Source organism: Haliotis rufescens, unplaced genomic scaffold, assembly GCF_023055435.1.
Source record: "Haliotis rufescens isolate VD_foot unplaced genomic scaffold, xgHalRufe1.0.p SCAF_89, whole genome shotgun sequence".
Taxonomy (NCBI): Eukaryota; Metazoa; Mollusca; class Gastropoda; order Lepetellida; family Haliotidae; genus Haliotis; species Haliotis rufescens.
This window is the reverse complement of record NW_025964382.1, coordinates 925,184-951,517: the sequence shown is the minus strand read 5'-3', so window position 1 is coordinate 951,517 and position 26,334 is coordinate 925,184. Positions and strand designations below refer to the sequence as shown.

General features: G+C 39.7%; 2 protein-coding genes across 3 annotated transcripts in view; both read left to right on the top strand.

The window, feature by feature from the left end:
* The window catches only part of LOC124150726 (monocarboxylate transporter 12-B-like), a 35,022-nt gene extending 25,324 nt beyond the window's left edge, over positions 1–9,698 (top strand). The window contains exons 2-6 of one of the 2 annotated variants that reach the window (XM_048390255.1): positions 3,998–4,201; positions 5,661–5,804; positions 6,843–7,931; positions 8,296–8,346; positions 9,387–9,698. In XM_048390255.1, coding sequence (XP_048246212.1) covers positions 4,006–4,201; positions 5,661–5,804; positions 6,843–7,931; positions 8,296–8,346; positions 9,387–9,550 — 1,644 coding nt within the window. In that variant the 5' untranslated portion in view covers positions 3,998–4,005 and the 3' untranslated portion in view covers positions 9,551–9,698. The remainder of the gene's footprint in view (positions 1–3,997; positions 4,202–5,660; positions 5,805–6,842; positions 7,932–8,295; positions 8,347–9,386) is intronic. The other variant, XM_046522749.2, reaches the window with a different exon arrangement.
* Positions 146–20,659, top strand: LOC124150731 (monocarboxylate transporter 9-like). The gene is made up of 6 exons (XM_048390256.1): positions 146–241; positions 15,488–15,691; positions 16,589–16,732; positions 17,771–18,859; positions 19,233–19,283; positions 20,143–20,659. Exons 2-6 carry the CDS (start codon positions 15,496–15,498, stop codon positions 20,271–20,273), a joined length of 1,611 nt encoding a protein of 536 aa, XP_048246213.1. The 5' UTR covers positions 146–241; positions 15,488–15,495; the 3' UTR covers positions 20,274–20,659.
* Positions 20,660–26,334: the final 5,675 nt, after the last annotated feature.

Here is a 26,334-nt window from a genome sequence, read left to right as displayed (position 1 = left end):
TGGCCCATGTCTGAGTTATAACAGTATTTAGTCCAACGAGTTTCAAATACATACTAGCATTTTCTGCTGTAACATGTGAGACAGGCGCATGTGTTGTAAGTGGAGGCACGCTCTGTTTATGTAGAAACCACATTAGCATCATGAGGGTACATCACCTGTTCAGTCAGGGAGATCAAGGACGTGTCGTGGTTTGAGGGAGTCGCAGCCTTGCCTTTGTGGGCGAGACAGTGGTTGGCTGTTGGTGAGTAAAATTGATTGGTGAAAGTCGGTGTATATGGGAGAGATGTTACTTGGTTCGGGGTTGAGTAATTGTGCAATAAAGGAAGGTGACAAGTGGGCGAGACGTAGTTGGCTGTTACTGAGTAAAAGTGTTTTGTGAAAGTCGGTGTATATGGGAGAGATGTTACTTGGTTCGGGGTTCAGTAAGTGTGCAATAAAGGAAGGTGGCAAGTGGGTGAGACGTGGTTGACTGTTAGTGAGTAGAAGTGCTTGGTGAAATTTAGTGCATAGGAACGCACGATACCATCATCCTAAACGCCAGCTGTGACAGGGATGGTGGTATTGCAGCTGTAGCAGATAGATTGACAGCCGTCGTTTCGTGCGTCACCGGGTTAATTGAACGGCATTGGCCTTGTTGATTGTTACTATACTTTGGGGATTTCTGTGGCAAACATCTTCCACACTGACACCGCACCAGTGTTAATTGTGTACCGATTACATAACTCTTGCTGACAGGGTGGAGTGGAAGATCACGCGAAACGGACGACAATGTGTCTAATGGGCGGCGCCTTTGATATCGCCTCAAAACAATTTTTTTTGAATGGCCCATTAAACATTGATGCACATCAGGATCGGGGAGAAAATACAAGATTCGTCCTTGTTGAATATATCAAGGCACCAATTCATCTTTCATAAACTTTTTCGTGTTCGATCCCGTTAGTCGCCTTTTACGACAAGCATAGTCACCTTTTACGGCAAGCATGGGTTGCTGTAGACCTATTCTACCCCGGAATCTTCACGGGTCCCTTAATTGCCCAGTGTGATCAATAGAACGTATTTGGAACGCAAAATCCACTTAAAAGCGTAGGCCGTTAACGTTTTACTTTAGCACACCAGACCAAAGATAAGGCAGGCAATGTTCTTCCGGTCTGTGGTCTCGCTTTTAAAGGCCATCATAAACAATGTAACGAATAGAAATCTAACAACGAGACATAACATGGGAAATATGAAAAAAACCAACCAAACTTTAATGTTGTGGAAGATAACGCGAATGAACTGGAGTACATTCGCATGGATTCGTATGATAAACTATAAATATTTGTTGAGGGGTGAGGCCGGGTTCACTGGAGATCGTTACAATATGTACAAAAGGTAAAACTTGTAAATCTTTAATGGTAACATCCAATCAAAGGCCCCTTTGAAATAGTTATGTAATGAAACCATAACAAATTATATTTGGGATAACATTTTCTGAGTAAAGTACAGATTCTCGTACTTTTGGGGAGTCCCGTCCGGGATTCGAACCAACACTGCTAGATTGAGGGACCTAATCGCCAACAAACAAAGTCAGCGATCTAACCCACTCAGCCACCGAGGCTTCCACAAAAACGAAAGTCCGACAACTGGTAGTTACGGCTCCCATGGCCGAAAGCTATGAACACACAATGCCATACAGAAAGTGGTCAAATGTAACAAAGTTTTCCAGAATTAAAATAGGACGTGTTATACATATGTTATACATTTTATGGTCGTAACGTTATGCGCATTTTATGTAAAACTTATGTTATTCTAGTACCTTTTATAATTTTGCTGACAAGGCTTACACAAGATACAAATATTAATCTCCAGGGGACTGCCAGTCTAGATTATGTCACGGAACATATTCCATGGAGCGTAAAAGGCAAACTAGCGGAGAAAATGATATGAATGAATCACTGCAAATCACAGTAATGACACCAGGTGTTCGCGCATGTGTTTCTCTGAAGGTAGCGACCGCCACCAGGTGTTCGCGCATGTGTTTCTCTGAAGGTAGCGACCGCCACTCACACAACTCGCTTAAGGCTAACGACGGCGGCATGTACACAAACAAGACAATCAAGTGATGGACCAGAAATCCGATACCGCATTTACCGCAACACGGTGGGAATCGTTTTAGTGTCTCGCCCTAAACAGTTATTTCGTAGCAATTTCAGCATAAACATGAATAAATATTGTAACACGGCAATGAGTTGACTGCAGTATGAATATTATCATTAAACAACAACGGAAAAGGAAACGGGGTTGACAGACAAGTCATAGTACACATGGTACACAGCCATACATACACAATATCTGATATTGTAGTTTGTCCCGTATGGGCCGCCACAAACGATACTCATACATTATTGTTTTTACATGTTACAACTCATATTGCAACAACCTATTATGGAAATAGTTAAATCGATCACCGCTAAAATCTATCTTCAATAAAGTACCGGTGATATTCCATTGTGGCAAGTAAAACGTGTCAGAAACCTATAATCGTTGGTTCGAATCCCACTTTTCCCGATTGTGTTTCTATTATTTTAGATACCATACCCGTGATAGTCAGCCTAGAGGATCTAACTCACACTGGAACTGAAATACTGTTCAAGGCGACGTTTAACCAACTCACTCACTCGCGCACACTCAATATTCTCCCTTCGTCACTGAACTAGCAAACTGGATAATTGTCGGTGCGAATCATGGTCACTTTATCAAACTCGCATGATATTCTATGAAACACTTCTGGACAAAAATTACTTAGCTAGTACCCGAACAAAGAGGCAACAAGAGTGAATAAATATGGCCTACCCCTTCGCGTTACCGAGCGCAGCTCTTGTTTGAAGATGGGTCGGTTCTTTAATATGGAAGAAAATCCAAAACAGTTTATATTCGATATCTACACGATACATCGCAAAGAACAATCAACAACGATGGGTGGTGAATTTCAAGATCAAACATTGTTCTATAATGGCGTAAATGCTTGAAAATCGCTTTCCCTCTCTCACAATAATTACCGAAACATTGCGAGTTTTCCTGGAATGCGCGCATTAATATGTATTATGTCACAGGGTAAGTGATGTGTCAGTCGGACAGTGACAGAAGCCAATATAGTTCCAACTGAAATCTGTTACTTATACAGTGGCGAAGCAACATATACGCAAAACAACAATTGTTTTTACTTGCCTTTCGGGGCAATCCATCGGTTTGTCAAAGGGAAGCTACTCTAGCCCTAGTCTATGAGACGTCACGGCCACGTTCAGACGTTGTTGACAGTCGGCCTGTCCTCTCATAACGTTAAGTGCAGTCAGATGTACACAGAGCGACAAAACGAAACAAGGTAACAATTCAAACATATTTCGGCCAAATTCAACTATTTTAATTTGTGGAAAAGGCTTCAAGCCGCAGAGGTCGACAAGCACAGATCTGGCTACTGATCCCGCTTGGCTGGGCCTAGTGCCCTCGCAAAATTGTTTCAAAATTTATATCTCCAAAGTTGCCAAAACTTATGAAATTCCTTAGCTACGTCACAGTTGGACACTGATTTTTAGAATATTAGACTGTTCTTTTGATAATGTTAGCAATTATCCCTTTTGTTTATTCAGATTCCCGATGGTTAATTCTGACTCGATCGCCGAATGACAAGGGCGACGCCATGTTTGTTTATAAACACTGAAAGTAGTCCCTACTTGACCTTTGATATTTGCATCTCTATCCGCAAATGACCCCAACGGATATCGTTTTTATCCGTTGGATTTATCCAACCGAGAAACCTTCCCATTATATGATAAATATGTTTTCCCGGAAAAGGGTACATGTTGTGTACATTGTAGTACACATGTAGTGACTATCCGTTTAGTGTCCCGCGTATATTGTGTTCTGAGTGGACAGAAATACAAGATAGGTTGCATGTTTTAGGTAGGCACTACTATACTCCAAAGTTGATGTGACATTGATGATGTTTCTCCCTTTTCAGTCGCCAGAATGACGACAGCACGTGTAGTAGACCGTGGATATGCCTGGATCGTTCTGTTCGCCACGTTTTGTGTGATGTTCATCTGCGGGATGTTGGTGTACTCGACCGGGGTGATCAACACCGCCATCTTGGAGGAAGTTGACAGCGACCTCTCGCGGACGTCATGGGTTGGCTCAACAATGTTAGGGACCTACACCTTAATGGGTATGATTAAAGACACACAGCTTATAATGACACATTGTCATAAATAATGAAGGCCTAGCTTTCTGATTGCCCAATATGTCTTCAAACCCAATTGGTGACGAAGTTTGTGTCGTATATAAACTTTATCAACAGGCCACTGTTCATTTTTGTAAATAGAGCAGTTTACCTTCGAGGCAATGTATATATATGTAGTGCATATACCTCTACACAGAGGAATTTCTAATTCTGGAATCATATTATCTGCTCCACAATAATACCAACTTCTGAATGTTTATTAGTGGTATAAACATTTTGTTACTGTCATCAAATGTAAGTGACTGAATGACATATGTTCCAGGTGTCACATACACGCATCTCAACAAGAATACCTAATACAAAAATCTACTGCTTGAATTATGAAATGGTAATTATTTGTTCATTTTGATTTTGTACCACCCAATGTTTACTTTATGAATCTAATCCCCCCCCCCCCCCAAAAAAAAAAAAAAAAGAAAAGAAAAAAAAGCCAGAGGTATAATTGGTACCATAACGGGGAGATTTTGTGCCTGTGCCCTCTATATGTATATATCAAATACAGCTCATGCAAGTCTATAATGTTTTGCAAATCTAGATCACTGTGGTATCTGAAAATGAAGAGAGTCTCTGGGCTCCCTTTTATTATATTTTTATTAAGATAATTGAACAATTGTTTTTTCTGTACCATATGTTCATTTCAGAGACTAGATCTTCGTCTATTTGAGAGAGCATGCAAGACCATGTCATTCAAAGTGGTTTTATTCCTAACACAACGCTCAATTGTAGAATATGTATTCTCTTAACGTTTTCGGCTAAACGTGGGAACAGTCGTCGTTTGCAAGAGGAAAGGTGTGGGTCCTGCTGGGGGGCCATGCCAGTAGAATAGGTCCCCATGGTCCCTGATAAGGTTGTCCGAATCGGGTTGCTGTAATCTGTTTTATGATGCATTGATCTTTTCTTGTAACATCTTTTAATGCTCTAAAAGCAAAAATATGACATACCAGCTACTATACCATCGTCGATATGTTTGAATATACTTTTATTGATATCTAATTTATTCTTGTAAGGATAACGGCTAAAGAACTGCCGATATCACTTTAAACTTTTTTCCTCACACTCTTATCTATAGAGGCCTTCATACTCGTTCAATATTTATGCATGCTTGTATCATTAACTTCATTTAATCTCTTTAAATACGTCAGTTTCGCTATATTTTGTATTGATGCCAGCCTAATCTCCAAGAAAGCATTATAATATAATCTTTTGAAAATTAATTAGTATTTGTTAAAGTGTATACATGTACTGTCAACATTTAGGCATAAAAGTTGCCAAGAGAAGAAAGACATAAAAAGAGATATAAGAAATCTCTGCTCAAAAAGGCATTCAAGCTGACATACTGCATCTAAAGGACATTTACATAGTCTCATTGTGGACTATTACCCAGGTCCGTTGGCGGGTCTGATCACCAACAAGCTGGGCTACAGGCTGTCCTGTTTCGGCGGAGGAATACTCATCCTGTTGGGACTCACTTCAGCGTCGTTCGTTCATGATGTTACTGGACTCATCATAACGTATGGAGTCATCGCAGGTGATTACGGGGTGTACCCTCAATGATAAACATGAAAGCAATCAAGTTGAAATGTCAACAGTTCAGCTGCATTTAGTTTGAACAATTGCATGTTATTACACAGTATGTTCAAACGTATACAAAGAAGAAAAGTTCCAATAGATAGATCCTTTCTCAGAGTTATCATCGTAACTTACAACAAATTCTGCATGTGTTTAAGTCAGAGAAAATTGATATGTGGACCCTTTTTATAATTATCCATTACTGTCAATGTGCGCCCATGTTTCGGTGTTACGTCAACACTGTTTTACAATATCCAGCAAACAAGATACTGTGTTCAGATATATATTCTATATTAAGTGCCCCCCTAGGATTCAGAAAGGGTAGGGCAACTGCATAGAAAAAGGCACTTCATAAACTAAAAAGGGCATATTGGCGAGGATTAATGATAAAATTAAAGAAGGTTATATAAGTTTTATTCTTTTAAAATTCTTTTATTTAAGTCCTAAGTATTAAAAGAAATAGTCTTGCGTCTCAACAGTAAGTATCCAAGCTATTTGAATTCTTTTATTTGGTCAGCATAAACGCCACAACAATAAACAACATATTTCAGATTGCAAATGGATTCAAAAGGCAGACATTACAGAGTAAACAACAATCTTGGCTGAAAAACACAACCACATACATCACATGACTTTCTATGTTCATTTTCTATAATTCATGAAGCTGGAGTTCAGATTGCAAGAAAACAACTGGTCATCGGAATGATTTAAATACAAACTTCCTAATCATTATCAAAACAATCTTGCGGCTCATCCGGAAACGGAGAGAACTCCGCACAAGTTAAAATATGGAAAATGATATGGGCAAGTATGAAGACTGGGCAATATTAATGGCAGGGAGTTACCAAAAACGTGCAGGGCGCACAACAAAACCGACAGGGCGCAAGAAATCAATGGTAGGGCGCTGCTCCCCGCTGAACGCGGCAAGGCGGAACACTAATATTCGTTCATTCATTCGTTCAATCCTTCATTCCATCATTGTCTTATGTTTTGGCAGGTTTCGGCGTTGGTCTGGGGCTGAATTCCGCGTGTGTGGCCCCTGGCCATTACTTTGTCAACAGACGAGGTCTGGCATTTGGCGTGACTGTATCAGGGGCTGGTATGGGGATGTTTGCCGGGGGTCCACTAAGTCAGCTGCTGATCCATGAGTACAGTCTCAGCGGCTGTCTTCTTATCTTTGGTGCCATCTCCTCCAACATGTGTGTTGCAGCCTGTCTTCTGAGACCCGTACCAAGCACCAAACAGGAAATTATAATAGAAACTACATTAGAGGAACCCGACATATCAGAAACATTTGTGAAGGATTCAGCTGTATCAAGAGAGAAATGTTCTGTTGACAGTGTCGATTGTTTATCTGCAATAGAGCCATTGATAGAGGACAACTGTAATGAGAATGGAGGTGCAGTTCAACATACCACAAACTTTGAGGAAAACTATAACAACGTAAAGCCTAACGTTAGCATGTTAGATGAGAATGAATTTCACCCATTGACATCCAGTAATGACGATAAATGCTTCATTCACGCAAATAGTTATAAAGGCACCACAACAAAAGAAGATGGATCATATTATGAGTACGAATCCAATTTCCCTTTTAGAAATTGCTTCAAAAGGATAAAAAGAATAACCATCATAAACAAATATGGATTCATAAGCTACTGTCTCAGTTATTTGTTCTGGTCACTCGGTGAAGGAGCATGCCTGTTCCATCTTCCCAACTATGCCAAGCATAAAGGTAGTACAGACAGTCAGGCAGCTAGTCTTTTCACGGTTATGGGAGTGACAAGCCTAACTTCAAGGCTCCTTGCAGGGTTTGCAGGAAATGATGCCTCGGTGGACTATTTGACACTTCACATGGGACTTCTGGGAATGAGTGGACTCCTAACACTGTGTTTCCCCCTTTTCTCAAACTCCTGTGCTCTACAGATGACGTTTAGTGCTGCATATGGGATGTATAGCGGTGGCCCTAATTCTCTTATCAGTCCAATAACGATAGAGCTGGTGGGCTTGAAGCATCTTGCTGTTGGAGTAGGCATCGAGAACTTCTTTTGTGGAGTTGGTTTCTTCACGGGACCTCCTCTTGCAAGTAGGTAGATCGTTTTTATATAAACTTAAATTGCATGCAATATTATTTTAGTTGACACAAATGAAATGCCAAAATATAAATCAGAAATGAATATCTTGCCAAAAAGACACATCTAAATAGAGGGAAAATTTCTGCTGTTGAACCTATATATTTTGAAAGATAACTTGACTATGTATGTTACTTTCTACTTCGAAAGTCAAGGTAGGGAAATGGCAGTTATGGTTTGTTGTCTCAGACTCTTGAAGATAGTCTTTCATTAACATATTCATCCAAATTGACTAGCTGCAGTAGCCTGGTGAGTAAGTATAAGCATGTTCAAATATCGATAGGCATTAACTTTGAAATATTTTTTTCTTTATTTCAGGTTTCATTTATTCAGTGACGAAACGTTATGACTTCACATTCGTATTTGCAGGTGATATTATTAAGTCAGGCATAACACTGAAAGAAATAGCATTCTTTCCCAAAAAATCTAAAATGTCCCCTCTTGGTAATACATGTAAGTGATTCAAAAATACCTTATTTCGAAAGCTTGGTGAGATGATATTTTCTAAGCTTCCACATGTTTGGAAATTTGTGTGTCAGTTTGGAAAGTTTTGGAAAGTTTGTAAAATTAATTTAGGATAATTTCGAAATGTCAGTCTTCCCTTGTTCCTTCGTGTACGTGGGAATGTTGCTGTTTCTTCCAGTGTATGTCTAGTTTATACAGAAACTGCAACAGCAGTATATTCAGTGTTTGATCAAGTTGTCTGATATGCTTTATCTGAGCAAAACTAAATTATGCCAATTGATTTACCTCGAAGAATCATTTTCAGTGTGCAGAAAGCAAGTAGAAACACAATCGCTCTTAAATTTTAAAAGCATATAGTCTTAAGAAATATAAACAAATCCATATTAACTGTTTTTTTGTGTGTGTTTCTAGGGGTTGGGAGTATGTGTAAATACGCCTGATCTCTGACTACATGTGCAAAGATAATTACAATCAATTTATTATAACTAGAGTTGATCTGTTCTATAACAGTTGGTATTCAACATCTTACACTTATTATTTGTAATTCACACAATATAATTTATTTGTTTGTTTGTTGTTTAACGCTGCACTCAGCAATATTCCAGCTATATGACGGCAGTCTGTAAATAATCGGGTTGCTGAAGACCTTTTCCACCCCGGATCTGCAAGGGTCCACACAATATATACAATGCTTTTTCAAATAAATCACGTCCTTAAACTGCCAACTAGACACTTATGATTAGTTGATAGCATGTGAGTGAGTGAGTGAGTATGGTTTTACGCCGCTTTTAGCAATATTCCAGCAATATCACGGCAGGGGGACACCAGAAATGGGCTTCACATGATAGCATGTGAAAACCTCCAAGAAAACATTAATAAGTTGATGTTTTACCAATCATTTTCCTTTTGATTATAAGCATACAAAATTGTATTTGGTTTTGTAGGAATTATTCTGCTGCTTGCGTCGTTCTTTGGTGCCATGGTAGGAATCTTTGGGAAACACTCGCAAAGAAAAGAAGGCGTTGACACGCCTCAGGAAGCACAAGAGGCTGTTGATGTGTCTCCGAAAAGGATAGAGAGTGTGACTGCCACAGCTAAATTGGGTTGACATTCAAGGAGGATCCAGGCAACTAGTTTCTTGGTCATGTACATCAATGTCACCAATGCCATAACCTTAGAAAGACATGATTGATAGACTTGTGTGAAAGAGTGGACTGTCTACTAAATAATAAAATTATGATATGATATCAAATCAAGTTCTTCTGTCCTTTTTGAGACTAACGGGATCGGGTGGTCAGGCTCGCTGACTTGGTTGATGCATGTCATCGATCCCAATTACGTGGATCAATGCTCATGATATTGATCACTGGATTGTCTGGTCCAGACTCGATTATTTACAAACCGCCGTCATATAGCTGTAATATTGCTGAGTGCCGCGTTAAACAACAAACCAACCAACCAATCTTCTGTCTTTTTTCTGTACAAAACAACAGCGAATGGAACGGAAACGAAATTTCACTCGTTTTGACTTTAGAGGTCTTCTATGTGCTATTCTTGATGAACACGTTCTTGTTGTCTGACAGAAGTTTAAATACCATATGTGGTAAACATTTCATCAATAACATGATGTGAGTGGGAATAGGAATTCAGGGCGTTATCTTCAAAATATAATCATGAAATTTGTTCTCAGTCGCGTTGAGCAAATCAGTTACACCTTAAGACACCCTATATCTTTTTGGGTCGATAGAAAGGCCTGGTAATTAAAACGGTCGTTCCCCACCCTGCAGACCCGGTTCGATTTACCACACTCATTAAATCTGTTTGGCATAATCCTACGTATGTCATGTGGTCATGGATCTTTGGTTTACAAGAGTTGGACTTGTTTGTTGACAGAGTCAGGTCCCGCTTGATCACGCATTTATATTTTCTTATAGTCCCGTTTAATAAAGAGAGCCAATAGCTGTCTGAAACTCATCATTAAGGGAATAGAGGCTGGCCTGACTGGAGTCTTTTAGCTGTGATTAATTGATTAACGCCGCACCCAGCATTATTTCAGCTATATTATTCCCCCCAAACGTCAACCTGTCCACTCTAGGGTGATTTTAAAAGCGATTGATTTGAGCCTGATACACCGAGGTGAATCACTTTGTCGATCTCGCGTGACATTGTGCAAAATACAGAACGATAATAATCACAATATATGTAGCACGATGAGTATAGAGGCAACATACGTTAACAAATATGACCTTCTTTCTCGCGTTATCAAGTTCAGTGTTATGTCAATTTGACCTATCCGAGAGCAGGTTGTACACTATTTTCTTGTTCATTCAAGCATGGTGTAACAGAGACATTGGACGGTTATTTAGCCTGGAAAAGACATGCAGATTATAGGGTTACAACGCCCCAACCATTTTTGCATTGGCAAAGCCAAACACCCCTGTTCAATTCCCGATATGGGCTGTGTGTTAAGCAGTATGATGGCGTCCTTCACTACGATATGACTGTGAATAATGCCAAAGTGGTGTGAGGCCACACTCCCCTCTGACTGCTAGTCATTGCATGTGACGCTTGATCTTTCCTCCCTCATTAAGCTGACACATTGGGAAATAACTGAATTAACCTTTTCAAGCAACGTTTAACCAAACTCACTCACTCACACACGCATTGTGCCATTGATAATCGTGAAGAGACAGGTATAAGTTCCAAATAAGCCTGCCCTTGTACAATGACTGAGTGAAAGAGTTCAATGAGTTGATTATGAAAATTGCCATTTCATGTGGGATGGACCGCTCATGTGATAGAGCGCCTGCCGGGGGAGCGTAAGGTCTGGGGTTCGTAATGCAAAAAGACGTTAAAAGATGGTACTTTTTGTTACCCTGCCTGACACCCGGCATAAAGGTGACAAGGAATGTTCAGGTCGGAGTCGAGGGTAGCTGATCACACGGATCCCTTTCCCACATCTTAGCAGTGCTTTTGTTTATAGTGTTGACCTCTTTAGGAAGCAGCTGTGCAAACTTGATTAGATAATAGGTTCGCATGTTGGGGTCATGGCATGAACAGTGACTCAATGAATATATGATGCTTTCAATGTGTAAAACTGAACCAAATAATAATTAATAAGTATATTTACTGCAGTGCTTCAAACACACTATTTTGCAATTGATCACGTTTTATCACACTTACAACCACTACATGAATTTCCACGCACATACAGATGCTAAATATATGTGTTTGGTTTTGTAACATTATTTGACTTTGAGTGAGTGAGTGAGTGAGTGAGTTGGTTTTAACGCCACTTTTAACAGTATTCCAGTTATATCGCGGCGTGTCAGCTTAATGTGGGAGGAAAGCCCGAAGTGATGCAGGTCCCAGACGTTTATCACTTCGGTGAAACCCACGAGCACGGGTATGGTGCTGACAAACCTAGAAACATAATTTGGGCGAACCGGGATTCGAACCCACAATCATAGGTTTCTGGCGTGCCCAAGGGACGCAACTCTGCACAGCGAATCGCGGCGCCTTAGACGACTGGGCCACCCGTGCCCCCTATTTGACTTTGAAAGCCTGTAACCCGAGAACATCGGTATCACTTAAATACATAATGATCCTACATCTTCACTTGTTAAGCGGATGTTCGATTCTTTCAGCTCTGTCTCGTCTCTCTATCTCTGAGGGGGCACGGGTGGCCCAGTCGTCTAAGGCGCCGCGATTCGCTGTGCAGAGTTGCGTCCCTTGGGCACGCCAGAAACCTATGATTCTGGGTTCGAATCCCGGTTCGCCCAAATTATGTTTCTAGGTTTGTCAGCACCATACCCGTACTCGTGGGTTTCACCGAAGTGGTAAACGTCTTAGACCTGCATCACTTCAAGCTTTCCTCCCACATTAAACTGACACACCGTGATATAACTGGAATAATGTTAAAAGCGGCGTTAAACCCAACTCACTCACTCACTCACTCTGTCTCTGTATAAACCAATTCCGTCAAATATCCCACTTGGTTTCACCTTGATGGTAGAATTGTCGTACTTCCTCTAGTTTAGCATCAGTGTATCCCGCACAAACACCTCTCTCGGCCATTCCAGAATATAAAAATACAATCCAGTTCCTTATCATTGACGATTACTGACTCTCATATGTCTCATATGGCATACCTAGTGGCACTTAATTGCCCAGTGTGATCAATAGAACGTATATGGAATGCAAAATCCAACGAGACATAAAATGGGAAATGAGAAAGAAACCAACCAAACTTCAATGTTGTGGATGATAACGCGAATGAACTGGAGAACATTTGCATGAATTCGTATGATAAACTATGAGGGCGGGTTCATTAACGATCGTTACAATATGTACAAAAGGTAAAAAGTGTATAAAGGTAACATCCAACCAAAGGCCCCTTTTAAATAGTTATGTAATGAAACCATAACAAATTATATTTGGGATAACATTTTCTGAGTAAAGTACAGATTCTCGTACTTGTTGGGGTTGAGTCCCGTCCGGGATTCCAACCCACACTGCTAGCTTGAGGGACCTAAACGCAAACAAACAAAGTCAGCGATCTAACCCACTCAGCCACCGAGGCTTCCACAAATACGAAAGTCCGACAACTGGTAGTCACGGCTCCCATGGCCGAAATCTTTGAACACACAATGCCATACAGAAAGTGGTCAAATGTAACAATTTTTTCCAGGATTAAAATTGGGCGTGTTATACATATGTTATACATTTTATGGTCGTAACATTATACGCATTTTATGCAAAACTTGCGTTTCTTTTGCAGTTGAGTATATTTGTTCCATTTACAGATTCTTCATTCGCGTGTAATTCCTGTACCTTTTTCATTTTGCTAACAAGGATCACTTGACAGATATACAAGATACAAATATTAAACTCCAGGGAACGTTATTCCATGGAGCGTAAAAGGCAAACTAGCAGAGACAATTATATAAATGAATCACTGCAAATCTCAGTAACGACACAAGGTGTTCGCGCATGTGTTTCCCTGATGGTAGCAACCGCCAATCACACAACTTGCTTAAGGCTAATGACGGCGGCATGTACACACACAAGACAATCAAATGATGGACCAGAAATCCGATACCGCATTTGTTATTTTTGAATGACGTCTTCTGTGCAGAGATTCTGCTGCTGGAAGGTAAAGAAGAAAAGCGTTGCATAAATATGTTCGTTTTGAAACACAGTGGGAATCGTTTCAGTGTCTCGCTCTAAGCAATTATTTCGTAGCAATTTCAGCATAAACATGAATAAATATTGTAACACGGCAATGAGCTGACTGCAGTATGAATTTTATTATTAAACAACAACGGAAAAGGAAACGTGGTTGACAGACAAGTCATAGTACACATGGTACACAGCCATACATACACAGTATCTGATATTGTAGTTTGTCCCGTATGGGCCGCCACAAACTATACTCATACATTATTGTTCTTACATGTTACAACTCATATTGCAATAACCTATTATGGAAATAGATAAATCGATCACCGCTAAAATCATTCTTCAATGAAGTACTGGTGATATTCCATTGTGGCAGGTAAAACGTGTCAGTAACATTTAATAGTAGGTTCGAATCCCAGTTTTCTCCGATTGTGTTTCTATTATTTTAGATACCATACCCGTGATAGTCGGCCTAGAGGAACTAACTCACACTGGAAGTGAAAAACTGTTCAAGGCGACGTTTAACCAAATCACTCACTCGCGCGCACTCAATATTCTGCCTTCGTCACTGAACTAGCAAGCTGGATAATTGTCGGTTGCGAATCATGGTCATTTTATCAAACTCACTTGACATTCTGTGAAACACCTCTTGACAAAAATCCCTTAGCTAGTACCCTGAACAAAGAGGCAACAAGAGTAAATAAATGTGGCCTTTCCGCTCGCCTTACGGAGCACAGCTCTTATTTGAAGATGGGTCGGTTCTTTAATCTGGAAGAAAATCCAAACAGTTTATATTCGATATCTACACGATACATCGGAAAAATCAATCAAGAGCGATGGGTGGTGAATTTCAAGATCAAACATTGTTCCATAATGGCGTAAATGCTTGAAAATCGCTTTCCCTCTCTCGCAAACATTACTGAAACATTGCGAGTGTTCCTGGAATGCGCGCATTAATATGTATTACGTCACAGGGTAAGTGATGTGTTAGTCAGACAGTGACAGAAGCCAATATAGTTCCAACTGATTTCTGTTTCTTGTACAGTGGCGAAGCAACATATACGCAAAACAACAATTGTTTTTACTTGCCTTTCGGGGCAATCCATCGGTTTGTCAAAGGGAAGCTACTCTAACCCTAGTCTATGAGACGACAGGGCCACGTTCAGACGTTGTTGATATTCGGTCTGTCCTGTCATAACGTTAAGTGCAGTCAGATGTACACACAGCGACAAAACGAATCAAGGTAACACATCAAACATATTTCGGCTAAATTCAACTATTTTAAGTTGTGGAAAAAAGGTTTCACAGATCTGACTATTGATCCTGCTTGGCTGGGCCTAGTGCCTTCGCAAAATTGTTACAAAATTTATATCTCCAAATTTGCCAAAACTTATTAAAATAATGCCTTAGCTACGTCACAGTTGAACACTGGTTTTCAGAATATTAGACTGTTCTTTTGATAATGATAGCAATTATCCCTTTAGTTTATTCAGATACCCGATGGTTAATTCTGAGTCAATCGCCGAATGACAAGGGCGACGCCATGTTTGTTTATAAACACTGAAAGTAGTCCCTACTTGACCTTTGATATTTGCATCTCTATCCGCAAATGACCCCAACGGATATCGTTTTTATCCGTTGGATTTATCCTACCGAGAAACCTACCCATTATATGATAAAAATGTTTTCCCGGAAAAGGGTACATGTTGTGTACATTGTAGTATCCATGTAGTGACTATCCGTTTAGTGTCCCGCGTATATTGTGTTCTGAGTGGACAGAAATACAAGACAAGTGGCATGTTTTAGGTAGGCACTACTATACTCCAAAGTTGATGTGACATTGATGATGTTTCTCCCTTTTCAGTCGCCAGAATGACGACAGCACATGTAGTAGACCGTGGATATGCCTGGATCGTTCTGTTCGCAACGTTTTGTGTGATGTTCATCTGCGGGATGTTGATGTACTCACCAGGGGTGATCAACACCGCCATCTTGGAGGAAGTTGACAGCGACCTCTCGCGGACGTCATGGGTTGGCTCAACTATGTTAGGGACCTTCACCTTAATGGGTATGATTAAAGACACACAGCTTATACTGACATATCGCATAAATAATGAAGGCTTAGCTTTCTGATTGCCCAATATGTCTTCAAATCTAATTGGTGACGAAGTTTGTGTCGTGTATAAAACTTTATCAACAGGCCACTGTTAATCTTTGGAAATAGAGCAGTTTACCTTTGATGCAATACATATATTTTTATTCAGTTTTATTCCTAATACAACGCTCAATTGTAAAATATGTATTCTCTTAACGTTCGGCTCAACGTGGCAACAGTCATCGTTTCCAAGAGGAAACGTGTGGGTCCTGCTGGGGTGCCATGCCAGTAGCATAGGTCCCCATGGTCCCTGATAAAGTTGCCCGAATCTGGTTGCTGTAATCTGTTTTATGTTGCATTGACCTTTTCTGACATCTTGACATCTTTTAATGCTCTAAAACTACTTTGAAAAGCACAAATATGACATACTAGCTACTATACCATCGTCGATATGTTTGAATATACCTTTATTGATATATAACTTATTCTTGTAAGGATAACGGCTAAAGTACTGCCGATATGACTTTAAACTTTTTCCTCACAGCCTTATCTATAGAGGCCTAAATATGTGATCAATATAATGCATGCTTGTATCATTAACTACATTTAATCTCTTTAAATACGCCAGTTTCGCTATATTTTGTATTGAAGCCAGCCTTATCTCTAAGAAAGCATTATAATATAATCTTTTGAAAATTAAATAGTAATTGTGAGAGTGTATACATGTACTGTCAACATTTAGGCATAAAAGTTGCCAAGAGAAGAAAGACATAAAAAGAGACATAAGAAATCTCTGCTCAAAAAGGCATTCAAGCTGACATACTGCATCTAAAGGACATTTACAGAGTCTCATTGTGGACTATTACCCAGGTCCGTTGGCGGGTCTGATCACCAACAAGCTGGGCTACAGGCTGTCCTGTTTCGGCGGAGGAATACTCATCCTGTTGGGACTCACTTCAGCGTCGTTCGTTCATGATGTTACTGGACTCATCATAACGTATGGAGTCATCGCAGGTGATTACGGGGTGTACCCTCAATGTTAAACATGAACGCAATCAAGTTGAAATGTCAACAGTTCAGCTGCATTTAGTTTGAACAATTGCATGTTATTACACAATATGTTCAAACGTATACAAAGAAGAAAAGTTCTATTGAATAGATCCCTTCTCAGAGTTATTATCGTAACTTACAACAAATTCTGCATGTGTTTAAGTCTGAGAAAATTGATGTGTGGACCCTTTTATAATTATCCATTACTGTCAATGTGCGCCGATGTTTCGGTGTTACGTCAACACTGTTTTACAATATCCAGCAAACAAGATACTGTGTTCAGATATATATTCTATATTAAGTGCCCCCCTAGGATTCAGAAAGGGTAGGGCAACTGCATAGAAAAAGGGCACTTCATAAACTAAAAAGGGCATATTGGCGAGGATTAATGATAAAATTAAAGAAGGTTATATAAGTTTTATTTTTTTTAAGTCTTTTATTTAAGTACTAAGTATTAAAAGAAATAGTCTTGCGTCTCAACAGTAAGTATCCAAGCTATTTGAATTCTTTTATTTGGTCAGCATAAACGCCTTAACAATAAACAACAGATTTCAGATTGCAAATGGATTCAAAAGGCGGACATTACCGAGTAAACAACAATCTTGGCTGAAAAACACAACCACATACATCACATGACTTTCTATGTTCATTTTCTATAATTCATGAAGCTGGAGTTCAGATTGCAAAAAAAACAACTGGTCATCGGAATGATTTAAATACAACCTTCTTAATCATTATCAAAACAATCTTGCGGCTCATTCGGAAACGGAGAGAACTCCGCACAAGTTAAAATATGGAAAATGATATGGGCAAGTATGAAGACTGGGCAATATTAATGGCAGGGAGTTACCCAAAACGTGCAGGGCGCACAACAAAACCGACAGGGCGCAAGAAATCAATGGTAGGGCGCTGCTCCCAGCTGAACGCGGCAAGGCGGAACACTAATATTCGTTCATTCACTCGTTCAATCCTTCATTCCATCATTGTCTTATGTTTTGGCAGGTTTCGGCGTTGGTCTGGGGCTGAATTCCGCGTGTGTGGCCCCTGGCCATTACTTTGTCAACAGACGAGGTCTGGCATTTGGCGTGACTGTATCAGGGGCTGGTATGGGGATGTTTGCCGGGGGTCCACTAAGTCAGCTGCTGATCCATGAGTACAGTCTCAGCGGCTGTCTTCTTATCTTTGGTGCCATCTCCTCCAACATGTGTGTTGCAGCCTGTCTTCTGAGACCCGTACCAAGCACCAAACAGGAAATTATAACAGAAACCACATTAGAGGAACCCGACATATCAGAAACATCTGTGAAGGATTCAGCTGTATCAAGAGAGAAATGTTCTGTTGACAGTGTCGATTGTTTATCTGCAATAGAGCCATTGATGGAGGACAACTGTAATGAGAGTGGAGGTGCAGTTCAACATATCACAAACTTTGAGGAAAACTATAACAACGTAAAGCCTAACGTTAGCATGTTAGATGAGAATGAATGTCACCCATTGACATCCAGTAATGACGATAAATGCTTCATTCACGCATATAATTATAAAGGCACCACAACAAAAGAAGATGGATCATATTATGAGTACGAATCCAATTTCCCTTTTAGAAGTTGCTTTAAAAGGATCACAAGAATAACCATCATAAACAAATATGGATTTATAAGCTACTGTCTCAGTTATTTGTTCTGGTCACTCGGTGAAGGAGCATGCCTGTTCCATCTTCCCAACTATGCCAAGCATAAAGGTAGTACAGACAGTCAGGCAGCTAGTCTTTTCACGGTTATGGGAGTGACAAGCCTAACTTCAAGACTCCTTGCAGGGTTTGCAGGAAATGATGCCTCGGTGGACTATTTGACACTTCACATGGGACTTCTGGGAATGAGTGGACTCCTGACACTGTGTTTCCCCCTTTTCTCAAACTCCTACGCTCTACAGATGACGTTTAGTGCTGCATATGGGATGTATAGCGGTGGCCCTAATTCTCTTATCAGTCCAATAACGATAGAGCTGGTGGGCTTGAAGCATCTTGCTGTCGGAGTAGGCATCGAGAACTTCTTTTGTGGAATTGGTTTCTTCACGGGACCTCCTCTTGCAAGTAGGTAGATCTTTTTATATACACTTAAATTGCATGCAATATTATTTTAGTTGACACAAATGAAATGCAAAAAATATAAGTTTTATGAAAATTAGAAATAAATACCTTGCCAACAAGAAACATCTAAATAGAGGGAAAACTTCTGTAGTTGAACCGATATATTTTGAAACATAACTTTACTACTTTACTATGAATGGTACTTTCTAATTTGAAACTCAAGGTAGGGACATTTCGGTTATGGTTTGTTGTCTCAGACTCTTGAAGATAGTCTTTTTTTAACACATTCCTTCACATTGACATAGCCTGGTGAGTAAGTATAAGAATGTTCAAATGTCGATTAGCATTAACTTGAAATGCTTCTTCTATATTTCAGGTTTCATTTATGCAGTGACGAAACGTTATGACTTCACATTCGTATTTGCAGGTGATATTATTAAGTCGGACATAACACAGAAAGAAATAGCATTCTTTCCCAAAAAATCTAAAATGTTCCCTCTTGGAAATACATGTAAGTGATTCAAAATTACCTAATTTAAAAAGCTTGGTGAGATGATATTTTCTAGGCTTCGATCTTGTTAGTTGCCTCTAATGACAAGCATAGTCGCCTTTTACTGCCTTTTCACAGTTGCTGAAAACCTATTCTGTCCAGTATCTTCAAGGGTCCACACAATACAATCAATATTTTTCAAACAAATCACTTCCTTAAACTGCCAACCAAACACTTATGATTAGTTGATCGCATGTCAAAACCTCCACGAAAACAATAAGTTGACGTGTAACCAATAATTTTTCTTTTGTGAACATGATTATATGCGTACAACACAGTATTTGGTTTTGTAGGACAGTTGGTATTCAACATCTTACACTTATTATTTGTAATTCACACAATATAATTTGTTTGTTTGTTTGTTTGTTTTTTAACGCTTCACTCAGCAATATTCCAGCTATATGACGGCAGTCTGTAAATAATCGGGTTGCTGAAGACCTATTCTACCCCGAATCTGCAAGGGTCCACACAATATATACAATGCTTTTTCAAATAAATCACGTCCTTAAACTGCCAACTAGACACTTTTGATTAGTTGATAGCATGTGAGTGAGTGAGTGAGTATGGTTTTACGCCGCTTTTAGCAATATTCCAGCAATATCACGGCAGGGGGACACCAGGAATGGGCTTCACATGATAGCATGTGAAAACCTCCAAGAAAACAATAATAAGTTGATGTTTTACCAATCATTTTCCTTTTGATTATAAGCATACAAAATTGTATTTGGTTTTGTAGGAATTATTCTGCTGCTTGCGTCGTTCTTTGGTGCCATGGTAGGAATCTTTGGGAAACACTCGCAAGAAAAAGAAGGCGTTGACACGCAACAGGAAGCACAAGAGGCTGTTGATGTGTCTCCAAAAGGATAGCTGGTGTGACTGCCACAGCTGAACTGAGTTCAAGGAAGATCCAGGCAACTGGTTGCTTGGTCATATTAATCAATGCCATTACCTTATAAAGACATGATAGGTAGACTTGTGTGACAGAGTAGACTGTTGAAAAGTCTACTAAATGATGCAATTATGATATGATTTCAAATCAAGTTCTTTCGTCTTTTTTTCTGTACAAAACAACAGCGAATGGAACAGACACGAAATTTCTCTCGTTTTGACTTTAGAGGCCTTCTATGCGCTATTCTTGATGAACACGTTCTGACAGAAGTTTAAATACTGTATGTGATAAACATTTCACAATAAATAACATGATGTCGGTGGAATGGGGATGAGGAATTCAGGGCGTTATCTTCAAAATATAATCATGATATTAGTTCTCAGTCACGTTGAGGTGAGGTGAGGTGAAATGGGGTTTAACGTCGCGTCCAAGATTATTGCACTTATATAGCGACGTGCATGCACGTGTATGTGTGTGTGTGTGGCTGCTTGTACTAGTCCGGACTGATGCCGATTTATAGTACTAGCACACTGAGATACCATGCCACAGTTTAACATGAATACCCCACTCAGACACAGTATACTGACTCCGAGCCGACCAGTCCTTGTGTTAGCCCCTTAATGCCGAGTGCCAGACAGGGTAACAACAAGTACCATCTTTTAACGTCTCAGTCACGTTGAGCAAATCAGTTAGACCTTAAGACAGCCTATATCTATATGGACTTTTTGAAGAACAGGCAGGATTTGGGCTGGATATTCCACAATGGACAATGTTTTCATTTTCCAAGCTTTAATTACAAGATATCTCTCAAATGGGGAGGTAAATTATATGCATGTTTTGTTGATTCCGTTCAAAGAAAATGACTCTGGCACTTTTTTGGTAAACATGGGTGGGCATCAAAGATGGAAAACAAATCATTAAAAGCCATATACGAATCAGTTAAAGCTTGTGTACGTACTAATGGTAATAGCCCTGCATGTATGTTTGTTTGTCCTTTGGGAGTGCGTCAGGGTTGTGTATTAAGCCCATTCTTGTTCTCTTTCTTCTAAAATGAACTTGTTCTTGAAATTAACTCAAAATCTAAAAGTGGCAAAAGTAAACTAAAGTTATTGTCTTTAAAAGTGGTGGGAAATTATCAAAATTAGAGAAATTGATATACAAAGACGCACATATAGAGATAGTTTCATCTTATACTTACCTTGGAATATTGTTAAATAAGACTTTGAGTTGGAATAAATATCTATACTCAAACGCAAAAGAAACGCAAGTGGTTTTAAGCAAAAAGGTAACAAACACGGAACCATAAATTGATACGAGTTTTAGCATGTAGTGAAGCCTGATGGTGTTATCAATATGTTTGGTTGCATTTTGGAAGCCCCGAGTAAAAACGCAACGAATCGCTAAAACGCACCATTTCAATGAATATGTGGGTATCATGCACCCATTTCTCGCGAAATCGAAAATGCACGAACTGTCACGAACTGTAGTGGGTATAAAACTGTGGCCGATTCTTGGACCTACCACTCCTTGATCAACAATGCAACGCCTAACTCAAATTCAGAGAAACCAGGCTATCAGACGTTTGGAAGCTGGAGAGTCTGTCCAAGATGTTGCCCGTCATTTCCACGTTAACATAACCACAATTTACCGTCTCCTGCATCCTAACAATGCTACACAGACCACAGATGACCTCCCTCGGAGAGGTGGTCCTAGGGTCACCACACCTCGACAAGATCGGCAGATTACCCGTCAACACCAGCGACATCCGTTCCTAACTGCAAGTGAAAGTGCTCGACAGACCATAGGAACACATAATCGACACATTTGCCAGGACACTGTGATCCGACGTCTCCGTTCCAACAACCTCAGATGTCGCCGATCATGACGCTGTCCTGTTCTCCAACCACGGCATCGATAAGCATGACTTCAGTGGGCACAGGGTCATCGCAATTGGCGTCATCGTGAGTGGAGGCGTGTCATCTTCTCTGATGAAAGTCGCTTTTGTGTCTCCCATGCAGACGGAAGAGTCAGAATTTGGCGGCGTCGAGGTGATCGTTTCGCTGACAGAAGCGTTGTGGAAAGGGATCCATGGGGTGGACCTAGCGTCATGATATGGGCAGGGATTGGACTTGGACCTATGTGCTTTCTGAAAGTTGGTCAAGTCGGGGACACGGCGTCACTGCTCAGCGGTATATCGACCAAGTGATCAGACCCCACGTTGTTCCATTTTTTGCACAATATCAACAACACATTTTCCAGCAGGACAACGCTCGTCCCCATGTTGCCAGAGCTACCATGGCCTTTCTGCAACAACACAACATCCGTGTTCTACCGTGGCCAGCCCTCAGCCCTGATCTGAACCCCATCGAACACTTGTGGGATGAGGTTCAAAGGCGTCTGCACAATGTGCGCCCAGTCCCTACAACTGCCGATGAACTACGCACAGCTGCTCTGGATGTGTGCAGGAGGATCCCTAGGCTAGGGTCTTCACAAATCGTCTGATCCACTCAATGTACAGGAGATGTGTGGCAGTGATCAATGCTAATGGTGGTCACACCAGGTATTGACTGACATTTGGGGTATTGACTCGTAATTGTGTAACATTTGACAGAAACAATTATGTCATCTGCCTTTTAATCCATTAAACTGTCTTCAGTCACATTTTTGTCAGTCTTGCCTTATAAATTAAAGTGTTTTCAATCCTACAAACTTTTTTAAAATATGATAATCTGCCCTATAGGTTATACTTTCAATTTTTTTATGCAAAGATAATGCCAATTGTACTTTATGGATCAGAAATATGGGGTTATAGAAAGTATGAGTGAGTGAGTATAGTTTTACGCCGCTTTTAGCAATATTCCAGCAACATCACGGCGGGGACACCCGAAATGGGCTTCACACATTGTACCAATGTCGGGAATCGAACCCGGGTCTTTGGCGTGACGAGCGAACGCTTTAACCACTAGGCTACCCGACCGCCCCTATAGAAAGTATGAGTGTATAGAAAAATTTCATCTTTATGCGTGTAAATGTGTAATTGGGGTTCGATCCTCCACCCAAAATGGTATTGTACTTGGGGAATGTGGCAGATATCCATTGTATATATTTTCGCTTAAGTGCTGTATAAATTATTGGTTAAAACTAACGACTCTTCCATTCCCGCGAAACCCAGCGAAACTGCAACATATGGAGAATCATCTTAAAGTTAACTGTAACAGTCGACAGGGTTTAAAACGTGTACAACCAAAATGGTTCGATCATGAATGTGAGCCCGCAAAAAGAACCAAATATTGTCGTCTAAACACGTTTCGGAGATAATATTGTCGCCTAAACACGTTTCGGAGATGTCAAACAAATGATAACTTGACTAGGTATATTCAGTCTAAGAGACACTTCCGCCTTTTGTGCAAAGAGAAGTGCCAACATTTTAACAATACGATCGCGGACGAAATTCCTACAGCAGTTGCAGATGGCGATTGTAAGAAGTTTTGGTTTAAAATAGAAGCACTACTGCAGAACCGTAATGAGAAGATACATTTCTCGGCAGAAAAGTGGTTTATTTATTTTAAAGATTTACTAAACCCGACTCGTCGTAACAGCAGTGATGGGTTTGATACAACTGTCAGTGATTATATGACACATCACGATGATGAATGTACTTATTGTAACAGTATGGATAATGTGTCAGAACGTATTACCAGAGAGGAGATTGAGAAATCAATCAAGTCACTTAAAATGGGCACATCCCCGGGTATTGATGGTATACCACCCGAATTTGTTAAACACGCTAATTCAATTTTACCATATTTAGAAATATTATTCAATGCTATATTGGATGGCGGTGTTTTTCTCGATAGTTGGAATGTCGGCATAATTATCCCATTGTATAAAAAAGGGATGTTTATGATCCAAATAATTACCGTGGTATTTCTTTGCTAAATGTAATGGGTAAAATATTCACATCTATCCTTGAATCCAGAATAAGAATATGGCTACAGATTCATAAAGTATTACATGAATGTCAAGCAGGTTTTAGACATGACTATTCTACATTTGATAATCTTTATGTCAAAAGTATTTGAGAAAACCAAAACACAAATTCTATGCAGCTTTCATATACTCAACAACAAAAGTTTACGTGACACCAATATTTTAGTGTATTTTTCAAACAAGTAAAGGTCTCAGCTTGCGTTAGAATCGGACATTCGAAAACTGAAATCTTTACATCATGTGAAGTACGCCAGGGATGTTTGTTGAGTCCTGTTTTATTTATATTTTTTTATGAATAAGCTTGTAGATGGTGTTTTTGTTAAAGATGGACGAAACGATATCATGCTGCGATTATTTGCAGATGACGTAACATTGATTGATGACACTGTAACAGGCCTACAAAGAAAACTTGATGTGTTAAAAGGTTATTGTAACAAATGGGGCCTAGAAGTTAACCCATGTATTGTTGTTTTCAGAAATGGCGGTATCCATGTAAGAAATACAGAAAAATGAACTTATGATGGTAAACATATGAAATTAATTAATTAATGAGATTAATTTGGTCACTAACGTGTGAAACATTAGCACTACAAGCCAGAAAGGCTTCGTTTCCTATTATTACCTCATCAAAGGATTATCCAAACATTTCTCTAAACGTAGCATCTACTATATTTGACAGTAAAATAGCTTCCATATTGTAATATGGTTGGGAAATTTTGGGTTACCCTTCTCGTGCAAATATTGAAAAAAATCAGAGTATTTACTTTAAACGATATTTATAAAAAAATATCAACCAATGCTGTACTAGGCGAGGTAGTAGTACAGACAGTCAGGCAGCTAGTCCTTTCACGGTTATGGGCTTGAAGCATCTTGCTGTTGGAGTAGGCATCGAGCACTTCTTTTGTGGAGGTGGTTTCTTCACTGGGCCTCCTCTTGCAAGTAGGTATTTTCCCCCAAAACCATTCACTTTCTTTGAATATTACCTAAACTGACATAAATGAAATGCATAATTAGTTCTAGACAACAGAATACTTTGCTGACGTCAGTGGTTGTCTCAAATCCTTTGGCTTAGTGCTGAGATATATATTTTAACTAACACATTCGCCCAAATTGATTAGCTGTACTAAACCGATGACTTAATGTATCAATACTTCGATTGACATTAACTGCATTTCAGGTTTCATATACTCAGCGACAAGGCGTTATGACTTCTCATTCGTATTTGCAGGTGAGCTACAAATTAAACTGGAACAAATATCATTCTATACAAACATTTCCAAACAGTTCACACTTCGAAATGTAACGTTTGAAAATACCGTTTTTCTACAGCTTGGATTGATGACATTTCCGTGCATTGACATGTATGAAAGTTGACTGACGAACAGTTTGAAGAGTTTTGGAAAACGTTTGAGTGTTGAAAAGTTTTTTTCAGAATATCAGTCTTCCCTTGTTTCGTTGTGTGCATGGAAATTTTGCTGTTTATTCCAGTATATTAAGTTGTTTATCTGTAGTTGTAGTTCAGACAGAACCTCAGAAAGCTGTATTAAGCAGTGTTTGATCTTGTCATCCGATAACTGTGGCTCAAAACCTCGTAATGAGAATTATTTTGTGTGAAGGCAGCCAGAGTGAAAACAATGACTCTTTACTTTTAAAACTGTTGATGACATAAACGTAACCGTTTTGTATTTGTATGTGGGTTGGTAATATTCAAACGTATACGTTTTGACTATATGCACAAACATAAGTACGTACACTTTTATTTCTGGTATTTCCAGGTGATCTATTCAGTGACAGTTGGTATTCAGATCTTACAATTATTGTTCATACGAGCCTTAAAGACAATTATAATGTAGATGTCTCATAAATCAGTTTGCTTTTTGGGCATCATTATTTACAATGGAAAGCTGTATTTGGTTTTGCAGGAATTATTATGCTGCTTGCGGCGTTCTGTGGTGCCCTGGTGGGGATGTTTGGCAAACACTTGCAGCAGATGCGAGGTGTTCCCACCCCACAGAAAGTCAAAGACTCTGTCACGTAACAACACTTCGA